Source organism: Phaseolus vulgaris, chromosome 5 (genome assembly GCF_051622355.1).
Source record: "Phaseolus vulgaris cultivar YP4 chromosome 5, ASM5162235v1, whole genome shotgun sequence".
In the NCBI taxonomy this organism is placed as follows: Eukaryota; Viridiplantae; Streptophyta; class Magnoliopsida; order Fabales; family Fabaceae; genus Phaseolus; species Phaseolus vulgaris.
Genome location: NC_143502.1, coordinates 33,783,618 through 33,807,224, shown reverse-complemented (window position 1 = coordinate 33,807,224; position 23,607 = coordinate 33,783,618). Strand labels below are relative to the sequence as shown.

The following is a 23,607-nucleotide window of genomic DNA, read 5'->3' as shown; positions in this document are numbered from 1 at the left end:
GATAATAATTTGTATGTAATGCTGAATTTATTATGGATCTAGATCCATATGTAATAATCTGTGTAAATTTAAAATTTCTTGTAGTGAGAGTATGTTTGAATAAAATGACAACCATAGAAAATTTGATAAGAAGTATGATGCAAATAAATAGTAACCAATGTGATCTATATAATAACCAAGTAGAATCTTCAAATAGTTTATTTCTAATACAAGATAGCTACAATAGCCTGAAACTTCTATGACAATTGGATAAATAATATAAGTGTGTCACCAAACAATGTAGATATTCTTTTCTATCAGTTTAATATGCCATGTTGAATAAATGGTGCAAACAAAATTTGGAAATCCATGTAGATGACAATTATGAAAGAAATATAGGAATAAAGAAACAATGTTATATATGGGTGCAGTAGTGGATGGGAGTGAAAATATTTGTAAATGTACAATTAAAAGTTTGGACATGATACAAACTTAAAAAAAGAGAGAATTTTTCATGCAAATATTGATGTCTTTGCCTAAAAACATGCATTACTACCACACAAAAATAAATTGGTCTATACATAGTGAAAATGAATGAAATCTAATCATGGCAAATTTGTATCACATAAGGTGCTAAAGAATATCATTTTCTAGGTACACACATCTACTTTGATTCTTCAACAATATCTAGTATGAAGTTCTTCATATTGGCAATTCTCTACTTGGCAGTGGAATAAGTAGTTTAGTTTCAATATAGTACATGTCTAATTTCAAGATAGTAACTGTATCACAATTATGGGAAGGTAAGATGCTCGAAATTATGTTATGAGGCAACAAAATATGATGATTTCACAATTTTTATATCACTAATGGTAAGCACAAAGGCTCAATTATCTTTGTGTTACATTTCCTGCATGGTTGTTTTAGATATATTTTGTAGAAAGACATCAACAAATAGTGGATGATAGTAAATGTCAAGGGAAGGTAAGATAAAGTGCACTAGATTCAAAAAAATCATTTTGTACCAAACAAGAATAAAAGGTTGTAATAGAAAGTGGAATATAATATTACCAGGGTAGTCAATTAGTTGTAAATAAGAAAAAGACAAATACTAAATTCTAGTAAGTTGGAGGATTTTTTTAGATGAGGCATTGATTGCTGATACAAGTGACTTGATTTTATTTTATTATACGATGACAAAGAACATATATTTTAATGTAATGACACTTTTTTTTAAAAGTATATTCTATTGAAGGCGCTTTAGTAGGAGGACTAATTATAACTTGTACAAATATTTGTACCGTTATATAGTATTTTGTATATAAGTTAGAATATTTCAAGTAATCTATTATTTACATAATTTTTACTGATTATGTTTTGATAAAGTAATATATCACTACTAGAAAAAATAATTTTAACGAGCATTTATTTTTACATTATCTAGGATTAAAATCTCTATTAAGTCATTTATCTAGGGTTGCAGTTTCTCTTGCTAAACCATCCATAGGGAATGTGTTACCCAGGGTTTTTTTAAACCTTGCGAAAAGTCTTTCAAGGAAATTTCCTGTTAAATATCATGGGTTTAAGAACCTCTGTAAAATACTATGGGTTTCAAGAACTCCATTAAATACCATGGATTTAAAAACCTTCGTAAAATACCATGGGATTAAAAACTTCCGTAAAATACCATGAGTTTCAAATTTTTTATAAAATGACTTGTCGTTTGAAATAACCTTCAACCTCATTTCCACCATCTCTAACAATCCCCTCTTGACTTCTCTCTTCCACCGTATACACACTGCTCTCAATAGTCGTGGACGGTAGTCCTAGCAAGGAATCAAAATTCGGCCACACTTGTGTCTATTATATCTAAGAAGAACACTAAATAAGGCATTATCTTCTTCTTACTCCAATATTGTTTCTTCCATCACCTTACTGTCTCAACTTGGGTCACAAGCCATTTTTACCTAACTCGACAACAACTGGTGTTTATCACTAATGTATATATCCTAAATCATTGCATTATCTGTCAGATGTAGCCTTCAAAGTCATGCGTGTTCTTGCTAAAGATTGTAAGAACATATTGCGAGGAGAAATTAAATTTATTACTTATCTTTTTCATAGTGAATTAATTATTAGATGCATTTTAAATTAAAGGTCTTAATTTAAAATATTTCAAAATTACGAGAATTAAATACTAACAATTATAACTAAACCAAAAATGTCACATCTACATCCATCAAAAGTTAAAACAAAATAAGTCAAATTTTTTGAAGTATGAGCTCATAACACAAAAAACTATGAATTATATAAAGCAACTACCATTAATTATAAAGAAATATGCAAATACGATTGAAATACTTATTATCAAAGATTAGTTGTTGAAAAACTTATTATACAAGGTTTTGCTAAGCTTTTAAAATAAATTTTTGAAACTTTAGAAAACTTATATGTAATGTAAAGTTACACTTTCAAAATTTTAGAGAATTTAGTTATAAAATATATTAAAACTATATATTTTTAATTATTTTTTATAAATAGATTTAATTATATTTATTTATTGGAGTTTGAAAAATCTGGAGTGTTTTATTCAGGTTTTACAATAAATCTTTGAAATTTAATGAATGTTAAAAAAAAATTGTTATTTTGTTAAAATTTTATAATAAACCTTTGAAACTTAATAAAGGTGAAAAAGACTTCCGTTAATTTATTGAGGTTGTAGAATAAACATTTGGAACTTTACGAAAGTTAAGAAAACCTCTATTATTTTGCCAAGGTTTTAAAATAAACCTTTAAAATTTAACAATAGTTTAAAAAAATCTCCGTTATTTTTCTGAAGTTTTTAAATAAATCTTAGAAATTTAACGAAAGTTAAAGAACATCCATTATTTTGTTGAGGCTTTGAAATAATCTTTGGAACTTAACGAAGATTAAAAAAAAACTCAATTAATTAAATTATTTTCTAAGTGATATTAACCTTCGCTCAATAATCTCCATTAATTTTATTTTTTTTGTAATGTATGCATGATAACAAGTAGTTTTACAAATAATATATAGTAACTTATAAAATGTAATTATTCAAATATTTAAGTTAAGTATATTGCTTGAAATATAATTATGCATTTTTATTTTCAAAAAATATTTTTTCAACTTCATTCGTATAGAAATATTATTTTAATCATTTTTATGTTGTTTTAGTCATTTTAATTAGTACAGTTTTTATTTCTATAATACTTTTTATTTTATTTATTTTTTATTTTATTGAAATAGAATAATATGAATACATTAAAAATAAATCAAACAAATTTATATAAAATCAAAATATAAATATATCTGGGGAGAGCAAACCATAATTGACTCAAATATTTATTGTTGCTGCAGAGCACTACAATGCAATACAAGTCACACAATACATTAACTACTACCAGACATGCATCACCTAATTCCTTGGAGATTCTTTACTTATTTTAATGTTTATTTTGCTTTAAATTGACGTACGTCACCCCACTTTTTCAAAATTTAATATATGCTATAAAATATTTCAAATATTGTAGTACGAAATAACTATGATGCTATGATCTATAATCTACTTCCCAGAGGTAAATTGTATTTTCCTGCTTCCAGTATCTTCTGCAGAGATGTCTCGAAACATGACTTGAGTTGGTATTCATCTATGAAGCCTTCCTCTACTCCAAATCCAACTCTTAAATGTCCCATGTAGCTTGTTATAGTCACTGTGATACTCTGTAAATCCATCACAAAATATGTTTTGAAACATTAGTATGAACTAAGTAAAATTTATAGAACAATACAACAGTTGCTTAATCATGCATTAAACTTTGATATTATGCTTGAGAATGAAGAACATCAACAAGAGTAAAAGCATATACATATCCTTAGACACTCATATTTCATATACAACAAGTAAAAGATATTTAAAGTTAGTTTAGTGGATCATAATTAGGGTCGCGATACTAAACCTATATAAATGCTTGCAAATGCAGATATTGTTTGTAATGAAAATTAAATTAGGTATTATTTTAAAAAGAAAAATAATTAATTATTATATTAGTTAAGTTATATATTATTTTAGAATTGGTTTTTAAATTGATATCTTTAATTACCAAGATTTTAGTTATAACTCTAAAATCTAAAGTAGTTGAGAACTAAAACTATATAACTAACACTACAAGAAAAAATAGTTTTAGCGTGGGTTTATTTTTATATTATTCTGGGTTAAAACTTCTATTAAGTCATTTACCAAAGGTTGCAGTTTTCTTCGTTAAATCATTCCTGGGGAGCGTGTTTCTCTGCCAAAAGTCTTTTAGAACCTCTGTTAAATACCATGAATTTAAGAACCTCTGTAAAATACCATGGGTTTCAAAACTTCCGTAAAATACCATGAGTTTAAGAACTCAGTAAAAATACCATAAGTTTCAAAAATTTTGTAAAATGACTTCCGTTTGAAATAACCTTCAACCCCATTTTCCACCATCTCTAACGATTCTCCGGACTTCTCTCTTCCACCATAGACACACGGCTCTCCGGCACAGGCTCAATGGTCGTCGTCGACAGTCCTAACAAGGAATCACAATTCAGCCACATTTATGTCTATTATGTCTAAGGAGAAGAAACACTAAATAAGACATTATCTTCTTCTTACTTCAATATTGCGTGTTACCTAACTCGACAACAACTGGTGTTTATCACTGCTTTATATATTTTAAATATTGCATTATCTATAAGATATGAGCTTTCAAGCCATGTGCGTTCTTGGCTAAAGATTGCAAAACATATTGTGAGGAGAATTAACTTTATCACTTCTCACTTTCGCAGTGAATTAATTATTAGATACATTTTAAAATAAAGACCTTAATTTAAAATATTTTAAAATTATGAAAATTAAATATTAATAATTATAACTAAAACTAAAATTACACATAAAATATATATGTACATCAAAAGTTAAAATAAAATAAGTCATTTTAAAATATATGTACATCATTATTTTTTTAAAAAACTAATTTTTATTTATTAATTTTCTTATAAAGTTCACCTAAAAATTAATTTGCAAAGGCGATGGGTGATGCTTGAAAATTTTTTTTGTTGTCTGTGTGGAAAGGAGGAAGAACATTACCGCCATTTTGTTTTTCGATTACAATTTCGCTTGGCGTGTTTGGTGTTTTTGATCTGAGTGGCTTGGAGTGTCATTTGTGTCTCACATTGATCCTATATCAAACTTTGCTCAGTTCATGATGAGTCAGTCTTCAGATTCGGTTAATGATGTGAAGAGTACAGCTTGGTTGGGGTTGTGAGTGAAATCTGGAATCACAAAAATTTTATCATTTTCAAAAGGAGTGTGGCTGATGTGTCAGAAGTGTTTGTAATGGTGCAAGTAAAGGTTTGGTCTTGGATGTCTGTAAAATCTCATTCTGCTTCGTTTTCCTATTCTAATTGGTGTTTGAAACCTTTGACGTGCATGATGATGGTTTCTTGAAGTATATTAGGTTTTTTTTTAGTATGGATAGTGCTTTTGTTAGTTAGATAGGCGGTTCTAGTTAGAAGTTAGTTATTGTATAATTTTGTATAAGGGTTGAACCACCCCTGAAGTGGTTGTCATTTATTTATTTTTTATTACTAATAAAAAAACGGTGTAAATTAAAATAATTAAAAAGTCATATTTAATACCTATAATATTCACTATAATTTATAAGTTTGTGTTCCAAAATATCATAGTTTTCTTAGAAGCAGGCCAGTTTCAATCTTTTCATAATTATTTCTCTAGGAAGTTATTTATTTTTTCAGTCCATAGGAAGAGAGACCTGAGATAAACCGACAGTCATGAAGTACAAGCCTTTAATTGGATGATTAGCCAAAGTCACTTTTTCTGCTGGGCCAACCATGTGCGAGATGCTCAAACTTGCATTGTTCATGGTCTTATACAAGAAATTTGTAGCAGCCTGCAACATACAAACAAAAAACTGTCATTACTCACTTTAACTAAATAAAAGATTAGAACACTAATGATAGTTAAAAGAATCAGTTTGAAAAGCAACTAGGGTTCATGCATTCAGATAATCACACAAACATGATTATTTCAAACCTGTGGTCCTTTGATTTGATTCAACAAACGCAAAAGCACGCCAGCCATTGGTACTGCTAGAGAAGTTCTCTGCCTGTTGATTTTTTTCTTGGCTTCTAACACAAACTCAAGTGGGTTCAATTCATTGTTATCACTTAACATGGGAATTGGAACATGCATGAAGTGGAATCTGTTCCCCCAAGGTGCCTCAGAATCGGTATGCATCTCCTTCGCTGATTTGTAAGCTCTTATTTTCCTGGTATTAAGCAGCACCAGTGCAGTACTTTCTGATGTGCCTGATTTCTGATTCTTTGCCTTCATGTACAGTTGAATGCCAAAGAAAATTGCTCCAACCAACACATCATTTATGCTCTGCACGTACAGAAAAAAAAAATGGGAAAAAAAAAACCCTACAAAGTTCAACAAATAAATTGTCATCTTAGAATTAATGTTTCAGATGTACGTCAACTAACATAATCTGGTGGATCATGAAAGAAGAAAAAAAATAATTTTAAAAATAAAAAATCATATTAAATTACAATAAAATTATTAAATGAGAATAGAGAAAAAAAAATCATTAGTATGTAAATAATTTTTATTATTAATAAAATTTATAAATTAATTTTGAATTGATATCTAATTAACTATCAAAATTTTAGTTATTAATTATTTTATATTTAAAAATTGGTAGCTAATCAAATATAAATTTAAAAATTATTTATTAATAACAGAAATTATTTTAGATATTAATATTTTTTTAATATTTAAAATAGTATATAAATTTAATAAATTAATTAATTAAAGTAGTTTTAAAATTAACAAATTTAAAAAAAAATATTTTATTTAATGATTTCTTTAGTTTTAAAATTTTAAATTTTAAAAAAATATTTGTTCATGGCATTACAGTAAAATAATTCTTAAATATAAATTGATTTGGAAAAAAAATCAGTCATTATATATACAAATTTAAAAATCATTTTAAAAATTAAGTATTATTATTCTTCAAATTATTTTTATCGTCGTTTAATAGATTATTGACCTAGCTGGTCATTAGATCAATCTCAAGATCACAGGTTAAAATTTAGGTACTTTAAATTAAATTTTTGAAAGCAACATTTAAAGTATAGAAAACAAGTCTGGACGTACCACTTTGAGTTCGTTTTTGACTTCTTTGATGCTGTCCAATGAGAGGGAAACATTTATGATACTCATAGGTCGAAACCCTACATCTTCGTGTCCTGACCTTAATGGTGTTTGTTCATCTGGCATCAAGCTACTTTTCATGAAACTCCAGCCAAAATCAAATGCACTCTTTAACAACACAGAAGCAGTTTGAGATAATCGTTTAACCATGCCTTTGGTACTTGTTGATTCCACCAATTTGCTTGAAGGAAGTTTGATTGGAAGAGAAGGATTATCAGCACTTTGTGTTATCGAAAGGAAAGTCGCCATGAAAGAGTAGTCATCTCCAAGTGCATGATGGAGCTTAAATAAAATAGTTCCTGCAGCTTTGGTCGTTGGATAGTTAAATATATGCACTTCCCAAAGTGGTTGATCTTCTCGTAACTGTTCATTAGCTATTTTTGACATGTATCCATCAAGACATTCGTCATATAATTTGTGTGTTCGATTCGTGGATGCAAACTTAGGAATCTTGATGTGATCCTCTGGGTTAACATCAACTTGTTTCCAAACTTTTTTTCCATTCTTGTCAGTAACCTGTTCCAGTTATGCAGTAACAATATCAAATGATTCTTTTCTTGGAACCAACAACACAAAAGAATCTTTTCTTTTTAAATTCAATTCCAATGCACAATTAAAGTTCAATTTCACCCTTCTATCAGTGGTCTTTAAGATTTTCTACAAGAGAAGTTCTTAACTTTTTTCAATTTCAACAAATAAGTTTTTTGACTAATAAAACTCTCATTCCGTTAATATTAATATTAATATTAATATTATTATACCCATTTGATGAAAATATTGCCCAAAACATAAGAACAAAACCCAAGAAAGTATTATGACAAAGATGGTACAAATAAAGAAAGCCATTGAGGTAAATTACAATTACAAAATAGCATGGTTTTCTACAGCTCATGTTATCTGTTTATGTATATAACAAAACCATCAAAATTGGAAGATAAGTAAAATTTGAAAAAAAATTACAATTCTCCTCTAAATCAGGTGATGGAATATAGTAATAAATTATACGTACCATGATACATGAGAATCTGGAGCATATGGGAAGTAACTTGTTCTCAAGCAGAGGTTGAAATTTTGAGTCATCAATTGGAATCTCAGATTCAACAGCACAAAGAACAAACACGTTTATCAGAGAGCTGCTAAGGTAATCTGCCATAGGACTCAGAGGCATAGGAACATCTTCCTCGAAGCAGTTCATCTTTTTCTCTTTTGTTTCTTTTTCAAACAAAGCTAATTGGTCTGTAAAATAAACCAGGAAAGCACGAGTCCGTTTCAGAGTCTTCCGCAGTGGTATTTATATAAGGTTCAACAACCCTTTATAATAATATTATAATATTTTAAATTAAAAATTAAAATTAAAATAAATAAAATAAGAATTTATTTGTATTCTCAAACAAGAGAATTATTATCGTCCTTCTCATTCGGTCAGTCTACTTCTCCTTCCTTCTTCTCGAAATGGTCTCATAACTCTGCCTTCACTCCTCTGCTTCTATTCCTTGTGAACTCCAAGCTCTGATAGTACCTACAAAAGGGACTCCGACGCTCAAGTGAGATCTCAATATTTGGTGCTCGGTACTGTTAGTATAGAATGATGATGTATCTTATTCTCAAAATTTGTGTTTATTTATATGATTATCATGGACCCTTTGTTATTCGCTAAAAAAATATGTGTATGTGGTGACATTTATTTTCGTATAAAGTGACGTTTATAACTAACCGTCACAATATATGTGTGTGGCTGTACTGCGTACCACCACAAATTTGGCTGCCACAAAGTATAATGTGACCGTCAATTGAGAACCACATTAGCAGACGTCATATAATACATTGTATAAAGTAACGGTTTTAAGCGTTTAATTTATGTCAGTGATAAATGTCGTAATTTTGAAATTGGATAAACCAATTTCAGTGTAAATTTAATAACATCTGCTTTAAACGCCACTCAATTTAATATAATATAACGTTTATAATAATCATTTTCAATTATTATTATTATTTGAACTATAGTATATACGTTTGCATGCACATTTTTCTTGTGGTCCATGTATAGTACCTTCAACATTAATTATTAATTTGGCATGTACACAAACCAAAACCAAAGCTTTATTTTATAAACATCTTATATATTCAATTTATAATATGAGAAAATAAAATATATGATATTGCAATTCAGAAAAGGAAACTTTTGTGTTAGTGGAATGGTTTTTCACATTCAGAGTCAAAAATTAAGTAGAAAGATTGAATATTAACAATGAATGAACCTTTTTCTTCAAACAAGTGTGAAACAAGAATAAAGGAAAAGTTGGAGTTAAGTGAGAATGAGAGAATAAAGGAAAAGTTGGAGATAAGTGAGAATGAGAATGAGAATGTGAAGGATTTTCGGTGAGAGTAACAAGAGAAGGGTTGCGGTGAAAAGAGAAGAGGAATACAAACAAGAATGAGAACGGTTGTGCTGAGAAAGGTCACTAGTAAAAAAACCCTTAAAAACGACAGTTTGAGGAGTGTCGAGGAGTTGGAGGTCTATGTTGTGCTTGATAACCTCCCACGAAGGCTCCCTACCCAAAAGTTATTATCTGTATTTAAATCATCCCAGCGGTAAACCGATTTTCATGGTATATTTGCACTATTCGTCACTTCGGATAGTCAATTCTTACCACTATGGCGTGATTTTGAAAATAGGGCCTCATCCGTCTTGCCATTAGGACGGGGACGAACGTGACCTCTTCTATCATTTGATACCTCGTCTCGGTTGCGTGTAGCGTTTGACTAACGAAGTAAACCGAACGTTTCTCTTTGTCAACCTCTTCCACCAAAATTGTGCTGACGGCCTCTTTTAAGACTAACAGGTAAATGATGATAGGATGGTCGGGCCCTGGTTTTTGGATCACTGTCGGTGAAGATAGAAACGCCTTCAGTTGTTGGAAGATGTCTTCACACTTTTCATCCCATTTGAACTTGGTTGCCTTCCAAATGAGTTCTACCATGGGTCTAGTTTGCTCGGCCAACCGAGGAACGAACCTCAACAGGGTTGTAAGATGGCCTATGAGTTGCTACACTTCTTTTAATTTCTGAGAGCTTCTCATCTCTGTTATGGCTAAGCATCTTCGATTCCCCGGTGGTTTAACATGAAACCCAAGAATTTTACTCCCTCCACACTAAACGCACACTTCTCAGGGTTGAGCCTCATGTTCATTCTTCTTAGTGCTTTGAAGACTTCTTCCAAGTCTCTTATGTGTTGATCACACGAGTCCAACTTCACAACAATGTCATCCACGTAGACTTCAACATTTCAATCGATCATCCCCCTGAACACTTTATCCATTAGCCTCTGGTAGAATTGTATGAGTATACATCTTTGGAAAAGTTGGTTCACCTAGCCATCAAGGTTGAATCACAAATTTTAAAGAAAAACTCTTTTAAAAATACTCATAATGATGGCTTTTACAAATCCTCTTGGAAGGACAAAAATAAATTTCAAAATCAAGATTTTCCTTTCAATTTCTCTAAAGAATCCACCTCACAACATCAACATTTTAAAGACAACCCTTCTCTTGCTAGACCTAAATCGCCAACCAAAATCTCAAATTAAAAATGTTTTAAATGTTTAGGTTTTAGACACATAGCTACAAATTTCCCTAATAAATTAACCATGATGGTAAAAGGGGGATAGTAGAAAGTGACCAAAGTGATCAATCTTTTAGATCTAACTCACCTACCCCTTCAATAACCACAGTGAAGATGAATGTGAGATACCTTGTGGAGGTTACATATTGGTGGTAAGGCGAATTTTGGGAACAATTAAAAAACTTTTTGATGAAACCTAAAGAGAAAATATTTTTCACATTCGCTGCCTTATCAAAAACAAATTGTATTCCATGATCATAGATGGGGGTAGTTATGCAAATGTGGCAAGTAGAAGAGTAGTGGAGAAACTTGAATTACCCACTACACTACACGAAAATCATCAAATTGCAACTAATTTTAGAAACCAAAATAATTAGTTACTATTAAACTAAATTAGAGACAGTTTTAGAGACTAAAAAAATTCACCAGTACAAAAGGGTAGATTAACGACAGTTAAAATCAACATTTAAAGACGGTTCCAAGTTATTGTGGGCGTCGTTAAAAGGTTGGGGTTTTTCACGACGGTTCTGGAACCGTCGTTAAAACTAAGACTTATAACAACGGTTGTAGAAACCGTCGTTGAAGGTGACTTGTAATTTTTTTTAAAAAAAATAAGGAACTTTTAAAGACGGTTCCGCCTTTCAAAGACAGTTCCAAGTGAAACCGTCGTTATATGTAGTGATTAAAAAAAAGTTTTTTAATAAATCTCAAACCAGCATAAAATTTTCAATTCAAGAAAATAAAAACATTTAAAATCATAATTTAAATATAAAAATTACATACAACAAATTATAACATTATACAAAAAAGTTTTGCTAATATATGAAAAAAATTGTCATTATAATGATTTATCTATACTAGAGTGTTATACATGGTTACAAAATACTTTGACCATGTTGTTATCACATACTTCAATGCTTCTAAATCTAGCGGGTGATGGTCGTTGAACAACTGTGACATTTGAAATTTTTTGAATTAGTGCATGAATAATAAATCTCAAATTTTAAAGTGTTTAATGTATTGAGGTATTACCTTATCCCAACCTTTCTTAATTTCAGCTTGCAAAATAGTCAACTTCCATTGCATAACATAATAACCGCACTCATAATTTCTAGGTTGCCTGTTGGACTGCATGTGAAAATAAATATATTAAATGAATGAGTGAAACACATTAAATTAAGTGAACAAATATACTTTAAATACCTTAAGGTACATCCAAGTGAGTTTTTGTGCGTTTGAAGTTCTTCTCCCACACAACATATTATATCCAGAGTAAGCACTAAAATAATAAGATTTCATGTTAGAATACATAACATTATATAATATATAAGTAATAATAAATGTTAAATGAAACTGTCGTACCTATCTATAATGTTTTTAAAATAAGTAGGAGGTTTTTTATGCAAGGAGCAAAACCATGTAGCGGTATGATCTTGAACAGATATGATCAATAGTTGCCAATGACGCCTGTATAACAAATCAGTTAATTAGTTTCTCTTATTTCAATAATTTATTAAAACTTATTTAATAAATAAGAACTTACTCATTGATGTACAAAGAAAAATAAATGTGTTTTCCACCATTCTTTAAGGCAGTGGTGATGTATGTTTGTGTTTCCGACTTCTTGTTTCCAATTGATTGAGTGATTTGAGGGTCTAAAAAGCCATATATATTGTGTTTCCCCTCATCAAAGCATAATCCAAAAAGATACCTAAATTTCAATAAGTTAGTACTAATATATTTAATAAATCAAAAGTATAGAGATTTTAATATTTGAACTTACATCGTCCATAATTGCAGAATTGTTACGTTAATCTCTTGATCTCTGGCTACAAGGTCCAACAAATCATACATGTGAACATACAACGGTAGATTACTATGCCTTCCAAAAACATTGGCATCCCATGGAACCTCTAAGACGGTTGTATCTAATTCTGTAGCAATTTCCACCAATGCCGCCACAGGATCATCAATGGAGAATATTTTCTTCTTTCGTAGAGGCAATTTTGTCTTAGGTTCCTGCTACTCATCAACTAACAAACAAATACTTAAATTAGTTAGAATGTAATATATCTAATATATAATTCTATTAGTATCAGTGCAAAGATATACCATAGAGTCTATAGGTCTGACGAGATGTCTAGTTCAGGCAACAAAAGTATGTAATGCCTCTGCTACAATTGTGACCTCTGATGTCGGCACAAGAACTGCAAGATCACCATAAAGGACCTTCTCCACCGTGACCTTCATGAAATTAGAAGGAAGAGACACATTGTGTAACATTTTGACCCCTTCATAACACTTACCCAAGGCAACGAATCGGGTCAAAGAATTACACTCAACATAATAACTCGCATTGGATAATTGAGCCAAAGTCATCCCCCGATAGATCAACTGCCGAACAACTCCCTTTAGTGCTTACTTTCTTAATAGGAGGCAGAGCTGGTTCATCTTCTACCATAGTAGGTGGTTGCTGAGAGAGTCCTAAACCCTCCCACCGCTTTTTGAACTCCATTTCCAATCGCACATTAAACTCCTCCATAAAGCTTTCTTTAAGCTCTTGAGTTACCTCATCCTTTAACTGCTCACGTAATTGTAGTAAATACTCTTGGCTAGGTTGATTAGACGATTGTTCTTTGCTATGTGATGAAGGTCCAAAGCATGAGCGAATCCCAACCCCATATCCAGCTACACGAACACGTCCAGGGTGCTCAGGTCGTCCGAGAGCAACATTAAGAATATCATTGCGACCACATGGATTAAAAGTCCCCTGTGTTGATTGCTCAGCAAGAGAATCCTAAAACAAATGAAAAGAAATTGTCAAACTTCAACACATTGAATTTAAAATAACACATAGAAAACATATTTCTTACAATTCGTTCAATTGTTTCTTCTGTAGACTTAGAACTCCATGTCCCTAATGGGTTTATACGGACACCCTTCCACATCTCATGTCGGGGTGGTGGGGATGGAGGCCTCAAAGAATCTACACTATTCATTTCCTCAATGGAAGTAGAACGTGATTTAATCTTTTCTTCAAGCATCTTTTGCTCTAACAACTTATAACCACCACGGGACAATAAGTGTGGGGTATCATTTTGTGCCTGACTAACTTTTGCTTTGTTCCGAACCTCCTATCATAACATTCAAAATTTAATAATACGTTAATATAAACTATATTCAAATATAAAAGTGATATTAACCTGCCATTTTTCAGTTTGTCGAATCTTCACAAATTGCTGCCAAGTTTCTTCATCAATGGATGCATATTTTGTACAAGGATTTTCTTCATTCTTTTTACCATATATATAATTTGTTGTCAATTTTGATTTGAACTGACGAAATTTGACACCCACATCAGAAAGAACCTTCGCTTTCAAGGTTTCCACATTCGGGATCTTGTAACGCGTCTACATTGAAAGAATTAGTTCATAAACAAGAACAAAATATAAAAGAACTTTAGATTGAACAAAGTAAAAACAATTACATACCAGAATATCTTGCCAAATCATGTTTTTTCTCGTGGTCAGTCACATGATCCCAGGACTCAGTTAAGATAGAGATCCTTCCACGAGACAGTACTCCGAGATAACTCCTATATTTCTTTGCATGTTGCCCTGTGGCCACACCAGTGTGGATATCAATAGACAAAGGTATTTTGTCATCTTTATTTATCTTTTTAAACATATTATTTAATCTGATAGGTCCTCTACCAGTTTTTGAACGAGAAACTTTATCACCTGCCATGTTCCTGTTATCAAGAATATTATAAGCATCAAGAATATGAAATATAATTAAAATTATATATTGTAAAACTAAACATGAATCACATGCACATACAAATATATATTCCTTCGTCATGATCATTTCGAGTTGCATGTACAACATCAACAACATCCTCGTACTCTTTATTGATGGTCGTTCTTGTAAGTGATTCAATCTCACAAATGTCGTTGTTTGTATCTTCTGGGTCATTATGTTGTTTTTTTTCCATGTAGCACTACAAACCAGTGGTCAGACGTAGGATCTTGGATATAGAAAACTTGGGAAGCTTGATGTGCCATTATGAATGGTTCTTCATGATAATCTATCTTTCGAAAGTCAACCAAATTCATTCCTGATTCATCAACTTTGACACCAGTCTTATTGTCAACCCACTTGCGTTTGAAAACAGGTACAGTAAACTTGGTATAATTAACTTCCCAAATCTCTACTATGACACCATAATAAGGCATTGATCCCACAACAGAATTTTGATCCTTTGCAGTTGAAAACTGCATAGACTCTGCCTCTAAGGTGACTCCGCTATTTTGCACTGTACTCCTATCATCTCGAGACTTTGTGTAAAACAAACAACCATTTACTTCATAGTCGGAACAACATAAAACATCAAATTTGAGACCATTTGCAAGCCATGTTAATGTTTCAGATGCTGATGGATCATTCATTATTTGTTGTTTAAACCATGACATGAAAGTTTTGTTATGCTCAATTAACACCCATTTTTCGGATTGTCTTGGATTTTTATATTTGACAATGTCTTTGTATGTATCTAAGTATGGTAACACCTCATCAGTGTTATTCGAGATATACAAGTGTGCTTGCAGAACCTCTTCTCTAGATTTGCTTATGACATGTACACCTTTTGAAGATCTACTTATGAATCTACGAGAGTGCCAACCTTTTTCAGAAACTCTATACATTTGGCTTTTCAATAATGGAAGCTTCCGGACGACATTGATTCTTCACATATCCCTTCAAAATCTTCATGTATCGTTCAATTGGATACATCCATCGCATATAAACTGGCCCACACAATCTGATTTCTCTTACAAGATGAACAACCAAGTGTACCATAATATCAAAAAAAGATGGAGGAAAAAACATCTCGAGTTGACACAAGATAACAATTATTTCTTCTTCAAGTTCATCCAACTTCTGAGAGTCAATCTCTTTACTACATATGGAATTGAAAAATGAGCATAGTCGAGTGATTGTATGCCTAACATTTTTTGGCAAGATTCCACGAATAGCCACCGGTAGTAATTGTTGCATTAGAACGTGACAATGATGTGACTTTAAACCAATTAGTTTCAAATCATTCATAGATACAAGACTCTTCACATTTGAAGAGTAGCCTTGTGGTACCTTAACACCTTTAAGACATTCACAAAAACTTGTTTTCTCTTTCTTTGACAAAGTGTAACACGCTGCAGGCAAGTATGTACGTTTACCAACTTCTCTCGGTGCCAATTCCTCTCGTATATTCATCTCAATCAAATCCAGACGTGCATTCACACCATCCTTTGTTTTTCCTTTAATGTTCAGAAGTGTTCCTATTAGACTGTCACACACATTCTTTTCTACGTGCATTACATCTAGACAGTGTCTGACATCTAACTTACACCAATACGGAAGATCACAAAATATTGATCTCTTCTTCCATATTTCACTCACAATTTGCTTCTTCTTCATTTTTCCAAAAGTTACATTGACATTTTTTATTTTTTCATAAATTTCAACACCACTTAAGGGAATGGGACAAATTCTTGGTATCCGTTAAAAGCTTTTTTCAATCTACGATACGGATGATATTTCTTTAGAAATCTACAATGCCCAAGATACACGGTTTTTCTTCCGTGTTTCAACTGCTCATAAGATGTCTTGTCTTGACATATTGGACATGCTCTACGGCCTTTCACACTATAACCTGACAAGTTGCCATATGCAGGGAAGTCATTGATAGTACAAAACAACATCGCATGCAATCGGAAAGATTCATTCTTAAACGCGTCAAACACATCAACCCCTTCATTCCACAATAACTTCAAATCTTCAATTAGTGGATTAAGATAAACATCTATGTCATTTCCAGGTTGTTTTGGACCAGAGATCATCATAGATAACATCATGTATTTGCACTTCATACACAAAGCAGGAGGTAAGTTGTAAATCACTAACAAAAAACTATGATTACTACTTAAATTTCCAAAGGGATTCATTCCATCAGTTGTCAATCCAAGTCTTAAGTTTCTTGATTCTTTTCCAAATTTAGGAAATTCTTTATCAATATTCATCCACTGCAAAGAATCAGCAGGATGGCGAAGTAGTCCATCACATTTTCTATTATCTGCATGCCACCTAAGGTTTTTAGCGTCATCTGCATTTGCAAACAAACACTTAAGCCTTGGAATTATTGGAAGATACCAAACAACCTTACCAGGAGGACCTTCCTTTGTAAATTCATCAATTTCATCATTCTGACCAACTTTAACCTTATAACGTGACAAACCACACCTGGGACATCTTCTTAAATCTTCATACTCATTTCTGTATAAAATACAATTGTTAGGACATGAATGTATTTTTCTATACTCCATACCCATTGGACAAAGTATTTTTTTTTTTGCCTCATAATTTCGATTGGGCAAGGTATTTCCTTCTGGAAGCATGTCCTTAAGCAATTGAAGCAATTCTATAAAACTTTTGTCAGTCCATCCATTCATTGCCTTCAAATTCATCAACCTTAACACTGCTGATAATCGTGTGAAGTTATTTGAACTAGGATACAAAGGAGTCTCTGCATCATTAGACATATTTTCGAAAACTGCATTAGCAAAAGATTCTGCTCCCACATCACGAATCATGTCTTCTAATCTATCATCCATTGAGAAATGAACTTCCTCCGAAGCTCCACGCACACTTCGCAAGTCTAACAATTCACCATGCCACGTCCATGTTGTATAACTTTTCAAAAATCCATCACACAAAAGATGTTCTCTTATTTCGGAAACACTCAATATCCTTCCATTTAAACAATTGACACAAGGAAACCTTATCCGTATTCCATTCTTACAACTAACGGCATTATGTTCTGCAAATTGTATGAATTCTTCCACCCCTTTTTCATAAGTATCACTTATTCGAGGTGTATTAATTCAACTTCGATCCATAGAACTGTTAAACTAAGAACCAATACTTTCAATATGTAATCATTAAAAAATAAAACAAAATTGTTGAAGGTCGGACACCTCCGGACTCAGAACCAATGCGTTCAATATTTCAAAACAATATATAATGACTCAAAATTAAATCAAAATTGCCGAAGGTCGGACACCTCCGGACTCAGAACAAGTTCGTTCAATATAAAGAATCAATATCTAACTCAAAACGAATACTTTCAAAACATAGGTTATAATAAATAAGAATATACTAACCTCAAATGGATCGGCGGTCACGACAAGCGGTTGGGGCAAGGTGTGCGTCGCAAGACGGTGGTCATGGACGTGCGTCGCGGCGTCGGTCAGTCGGCGATCGTGCGCGGTACGACAGGGGTCGGCACGAGTGGGTGCGCAGTACGTGAGGTCGGTGGTCGGTCCTTAAGTGGTCGTGCGCGGTACGACAGGTAGTCGACGCGGGTGGGCCGGCGGAGGGGTCAGTTGTCTTAGGGTTTGCGCAGCGGCAGGTTCAATAGTCTTAGGGTGCGCGCGACAGCAGGATCGGTCGCACGACGACGGTGGGGTTGCGCGCACGGGTCGGCGCGACAGGGTTGATCGGTTGTTTTGGCGCGACAGGGGTCGGTCGATCGTGCGGTACGACAGTCGGTCGGGACGGCGGTAGGGTTGCACGCGAAAGGGGTCGGCCGGTCAGGTGCAGCGGTGGGTCGTGACGCAGTCGGCAGGAAGCCGTGGACGGTCGGTCGAGGGCAATGGGACGGTTCTTGGCAAAGTAGTGGGAAAGTATGAGGATGGATGTAAGTTAAACAGAATAAGAGGGGTTTTGGGTTTTAGAGTAGGTTTTAACGACGATTCTTAGAGAACCGTCTTTAAATGTCTTAGTTTCAACGACGGTTCTAGGAGTAAATCGTCGTTGTATCTTCGGCGGCCACTTTTAACGACGGTTCTAGGGCGAACCATCGTTAAAAGTGTAAAAAAGTTCAAAAAAATTACAAAAGTGCCACCGCTTTTTTTTTTACGACGGTTTTCTCCAAACCGTCTTTAACGGGTGTCGTTAAGGAAATATTTTGTACTAGTGATTATTGGCATCTAAAGTAGGTTTTATTATTAATAAAAATTTATAAAGTGTTTTCTAAATTTGTATCAAACTATTAGCTACCAAAGTTTTAGCTACTACTATTTTAGATTCTAAATTGGTCTCTAAAAGACTAATTGAGACCAATTTAGAATCTAAAATATTAGTAGCTAAAACCCTGGTAGATAATTTAGATACCAATTTCAAAACCTTTCTATAAATTTTTATTAATAATAGAAATCCCTTTAGATACATATATTTTTTTAGTCTCTAAAACAGTATCTAACTTAGTAAATATAGTGACTAACTATTTTTGGTCTCAAATTTTGATTGCTATTTAATGAATTTATTGTAGTGCTATCTCCCATACAAAACCATATAAATTACAATGACTCAGTGAAGAGGGTGAAATAATGATTAATAAACAAGTCCTGATAACATTTGTCATTAGAAAATATAAAGATGAAGTTTTATGTGATGTTGTGCCTATGATAGAAAGATTTTACATGATAGTCATACCAAAAAAATTTCTTTCAACTTCCAAGGGTACAAGATTGTCTTAAAACCCATATCTCCAAAAGAAGTTAATGAGGATCAAATAAAAATGAAAATGAAAAGAGAAAATGAAAAAGGTGAGAAAAATAATAAAATCAAAACGGGTCTCATCATCTCACTGATGCAGTCAAAATGGTAATGTTGGCTTGTCTGAAAACAAAATCTGCCTATCTCAGGTATTCTCTTTCCTTATTTTTTTCCATTCACTAATAGTTCTAAATACTTGAAATATTTGTTAGAGAAATTTGGAGATGATTTTCAAAATCCTCCTAAAGGTTTACACTTTATAAGAGGCAATACATATCAAATTCACTTTCTCCCTAAACATTCTCTACAAACACAATATGCACTACAAAAAATCGTGTATAAAGTGGTGGTTATTTTCATATAAAGTAACATTTATAAACGCCACAATATACACTTGTAGCGGTTTCCCAAACCGCCATTGAACCGGCCGCCACAAAGTTTAATGTGGTGGTCTTATGCTACCCGCTGCAACACTGGCCACTTTAACACTTTGTATAAAGTGACGAATTTTATATGTAAGTAGTGTTAGTTACAACTGTCACAATTTAATTCATTGAAAAAGATTTTCGCGCCATTATATAGCGTATAATGTGATGTTTCTAACTATCAGTATTATAATAAAATTGTAAAAATAATACGTCGGTTTCAACTGACGTAATTTTAATTCTAAATAAATGAAATTTAGCCACCACTTTTTTTATAATCTAGTTTGCACAATTAAACTAAACATCATGTATTTTAATAAAAAAAATACTAATAAAATGAAATAATAAATAAAGTTATAAGCATTCATTCATTGTATTGAAAATTAAAACACACATAATATTGTTCAAAAATTGATACATAATTGAAAATTAAAACACAAATAATTGTTGATACATAATTTAAAATTAAAACATATATAATTGTTCAAAAAATGATACATAATTTGAAATTAAAACACATATTGTTCCTCCCTAATCAGTTTTGCTTCCGGCACTTGATACTATTATTTGATTAGGTGATGGAGCACCATTTCCAGTATCTGATGCCTGAAATAAATAATTTTAAATTAATAAATTTGAATGTTTATAATTATAAAATAAAAGATACCAATAAATATTTAAATATATTAATACTTCATTGATGGATGCATGAAAAAAAACCTAACCTTAGAGAATGTACATCAACTCTTGGAGCTCCAAAAGCACTTGTAGCAATTATGCAACATATTTAAACCAAAATTGAGGTTATAACAGTCATTGTTTCTGGAATATTCAACATGAAAAACTGAAATTCATTAAAGATAACCAAAATTAAGGAGCTTAACATGCTTGAGCACAATAGCCTATAGCCATATATCTAGACCCCATCAAGTCGTTCTGCAAAATAAAGTAAACTACAAATGATGAATAAAAGGAATAATCATAGCAAAGCAATGCCTACAAATACTTCGACAATAGAAACATTAAAATGAGAAAATGGTGCACTTGAATCATATACCAAACGTAATGCCAAGCACCACTTGAGAAAATAGGAACCATCATTTCAACCCACCTGAAAGAATTGATGAACCTTTCTTAGATAATAGTAATGTTAAGGGAATCCTCATTAAATTACAAGTTACCACATAACTTTTACCCTGTGCAAGGAAGACCACTGTTATTTTCATCACAACCTTTAAAATTGATTGCTTGAAGGAGAAGCTATTCCCAATATCCACTAGAATTCCTTGAATCTCTTTGCCAAGATTTGAGAGAGAAACACAACTGAAATCATAAAAGAAATTACCAGGAAGATCAGAAACTTTCTGCAGAACAACAATAAAGAAGGCTCCAGTATGCTGATCATGAGGCACAAACCTGGGAAATCAGAATCTTCCTCAGTACATCCAAACTATCTTTAGAAGCATTTCAATGCATATAGCTGCATAACAACCTTAAATCCTTCTATTATAGACTATTGCATTTGAATAAAGTATACATTAATCAAACATCTTATGCTAGAAATGCAAGTTTCTTTTGGGAAAACATAGTTTTCTATTCAAAAAGTTTGAAATTTAATGTTTTACCAGGAATGTGAACATGGATACAAGTTCATAGACATCCAAAACACAATTAAAAGATAAGCTAATAAGAACAATAACAGCCCATGACACAACACCATTGAAATAATTTAATTCATAATCATAAGTAATGAAGACATTTTCCTCCTAGGCTCTAAAAAGATGAGTCATGCTCGATTTTGCCATGTATAAAGCCAATCAATACGTCTATTTGTAGACATTACATGTTTTATCTTCAAACTCTAAAACACAAGGCAATATATAGTCACAGAAAAACAAACCCTCCATCTCTTAAGACCTGGTTGATGAGTGAGTTTGGGACGTTCACTAGAGAAGTCTACGAGTTCAATGGACCCTCCAGACTTTCGCAAAATCTGCAATTGGTAGGTAAGGGGAAAATAGGGTAAGGTCAACCCCTCACAAAGTATAAAAAATACTATAAGTGCTACAAGAAATGTTAATGTATTCTAGAGATGCCAAGACCAAAGCATTGAACATAACTTTTTTTAAGAAGGAAAAACGCCAAATATTTTTTCAAATAAAAAGAAAAACTATTAATGTTGAATAAATAAAAAGTAAACTATTATGTTACATACAAATTGTTATAAAGTGGGGACATCTCAGGGAGTGTTTGTCCTTCATAACCGCAAGCTACAATACAACCACAACCTTAGAAAGATTTGTAGTAATAACAAAAGAGTGGACATCAAATACTTTTATCAGATCAAGGCTATATTCGTAAAAAAAAACTAAACAAATTGAATACGTAAGAAAGCAACCAATTGAGATAGAGGGGCGAGGGCCCTCATGTGTCAAGAAACAAATTATACATATCAAAGCGTGAACTATTTACTTGATCGTATGAAAATAGAATACTTCAATCGAAAAGTCCATAACTGGATAAGCTAGATAACACAGCTGGCACTAAATATAATTTCAGAGATTTCAAAAAAAAATATATATATTTTTAGCGACCACCAAATTCGGTCGCTAAAAGTACTAAATCAGCGTTAAACATATCGGTGATTGAAACAGTCACTAAATAAAAATGGAAGCGAAAACCCTAATCGCAAAGCCTCTAGCGACCAAATTATAAAGTGGTCACTAATTTACAACCGAAATTTTGTTAGCTAAATTGGTCGTAGGAAATTTGGTCACCAAAATTTAGAAACTAAATTTACAAACGAAATTGTGGTTGCTAAATTCGTCGCAGATAAATCTAGTCACCAAAATTCGAAACCAACTTAGCAACCGAAATTTCGGCGACTAAATTTAGAAAATTTGGTCACCAAAATTCAAAACCCAAATTAGCTACTCAAATTTTGGTGACTAAATTGATGACTAAAATAAAAGGTGACAGTGACCACCATTTTCTGTCGCTAAAAAAAATCTTTTGGTGGTCAATTCAGTGACTAAATGGAGACTCCTATAGCAACAAATTTGATTTCAATGACTAAATAGTCACCAAATCGATTTTCGTAACTATTTTTATATGTATTATTAATACCTATTTAAAATGATATTTTGACCATTTTATAAAAAAATTTAAACCTACTTATAGATATTCAAAATTCAATCATGCGAAATAGGACTGAACTTCAAATATAATTTAAGCTAAATATGACTATCAGTATGTGGACGGATCTGGCTTTAGAATTTGGAAAATACTTTGGAGAAAGAAATTTGGGATTTAGGATTTTTGAGATTTTGGGTTTGGCGTGTTTAAGGTTCAAAGGTGTTTAAAATTTATAGAATAGTAGTTAATATTTTTATAATAAAAAAAAATGATTTGTTTTTTCAATACGTAAAATAAAAAAGGTGTTTCATTTTTTCAATACGTAAAATAAATTTGATTTTAATCAACCTCACATTATTTATTATTAGGAATGAATAAAACTATGTAATCATACACATTAAAAAAGTAAGTATTAAATAAGTATTTAAATACCATGATAATAAATATGAATATTTTAATCACAATTAATTTTATACTAATACAAATTTCATGGTTTCTAACTTGCATATACTTATTACCTCTATTAATATTTTTTATTTAAACAATATT

At 31.9% G+C, this 23,607-nt stretch overlaps 1 protein-coding gene across 1 annotated transcript; it reads right to left on the bottom strand.

The window, feature by feature from the left end:
• Positions 1-3,360: 3,360 nt before the first annotated feature.
• On the bottom strand, positions 3,361-8,507 carry LOC137834487 (wax ester synthase/diacylglycerol acyltransferase 5). The gene is made up of 5 exons (XM_068642522.2): positions 8,274-8,507; positions 7,208-7,780; positions 6,083-6,433; positions 5,802-5,939; positions 3,361-3,723 (listed from the first exon to the last, which is right to left on the bottom strand). Exons 1-5 carry the CDS (start codon positions 8,457-8,459, stop codon positions 3,559-3,561), a joined length of 1,413 nt encoding a protein of 470 aa, XP_068498623.1. The 5' UTR covers positions 8,460-8,507; the 3' UTR covers positions 3,361-3,558.
• Positions 8,508-23,607: the final 15,100 nt, after the last annotated feature.

Excerpts from the sequence above, each read along its gene's own strand:
- LOC137834487 (XM_068642522.2), bottom strand. The coding sequence starts at position 8,459 with ATGAACTGCTTCGAGGAAGATGTTCCTATGCCTCTGAGTCCTATGGCA. Across the intron at positions 6,434-7,207 it reads TCAAAAACGAACTCAAAGTG|AGCATAAATGATGTGTTGGT; the intron begins GTACGTCCAGAC and ends CTGTACGTGCAG. Across the intron at positions 3,724-5,801 it reads TGACTGTCGGTTTATCTCAG|AGTATCACAGTGACTATAAC; the intron begins GTCTCTCTTCCT and ends ATGGATTTACAG.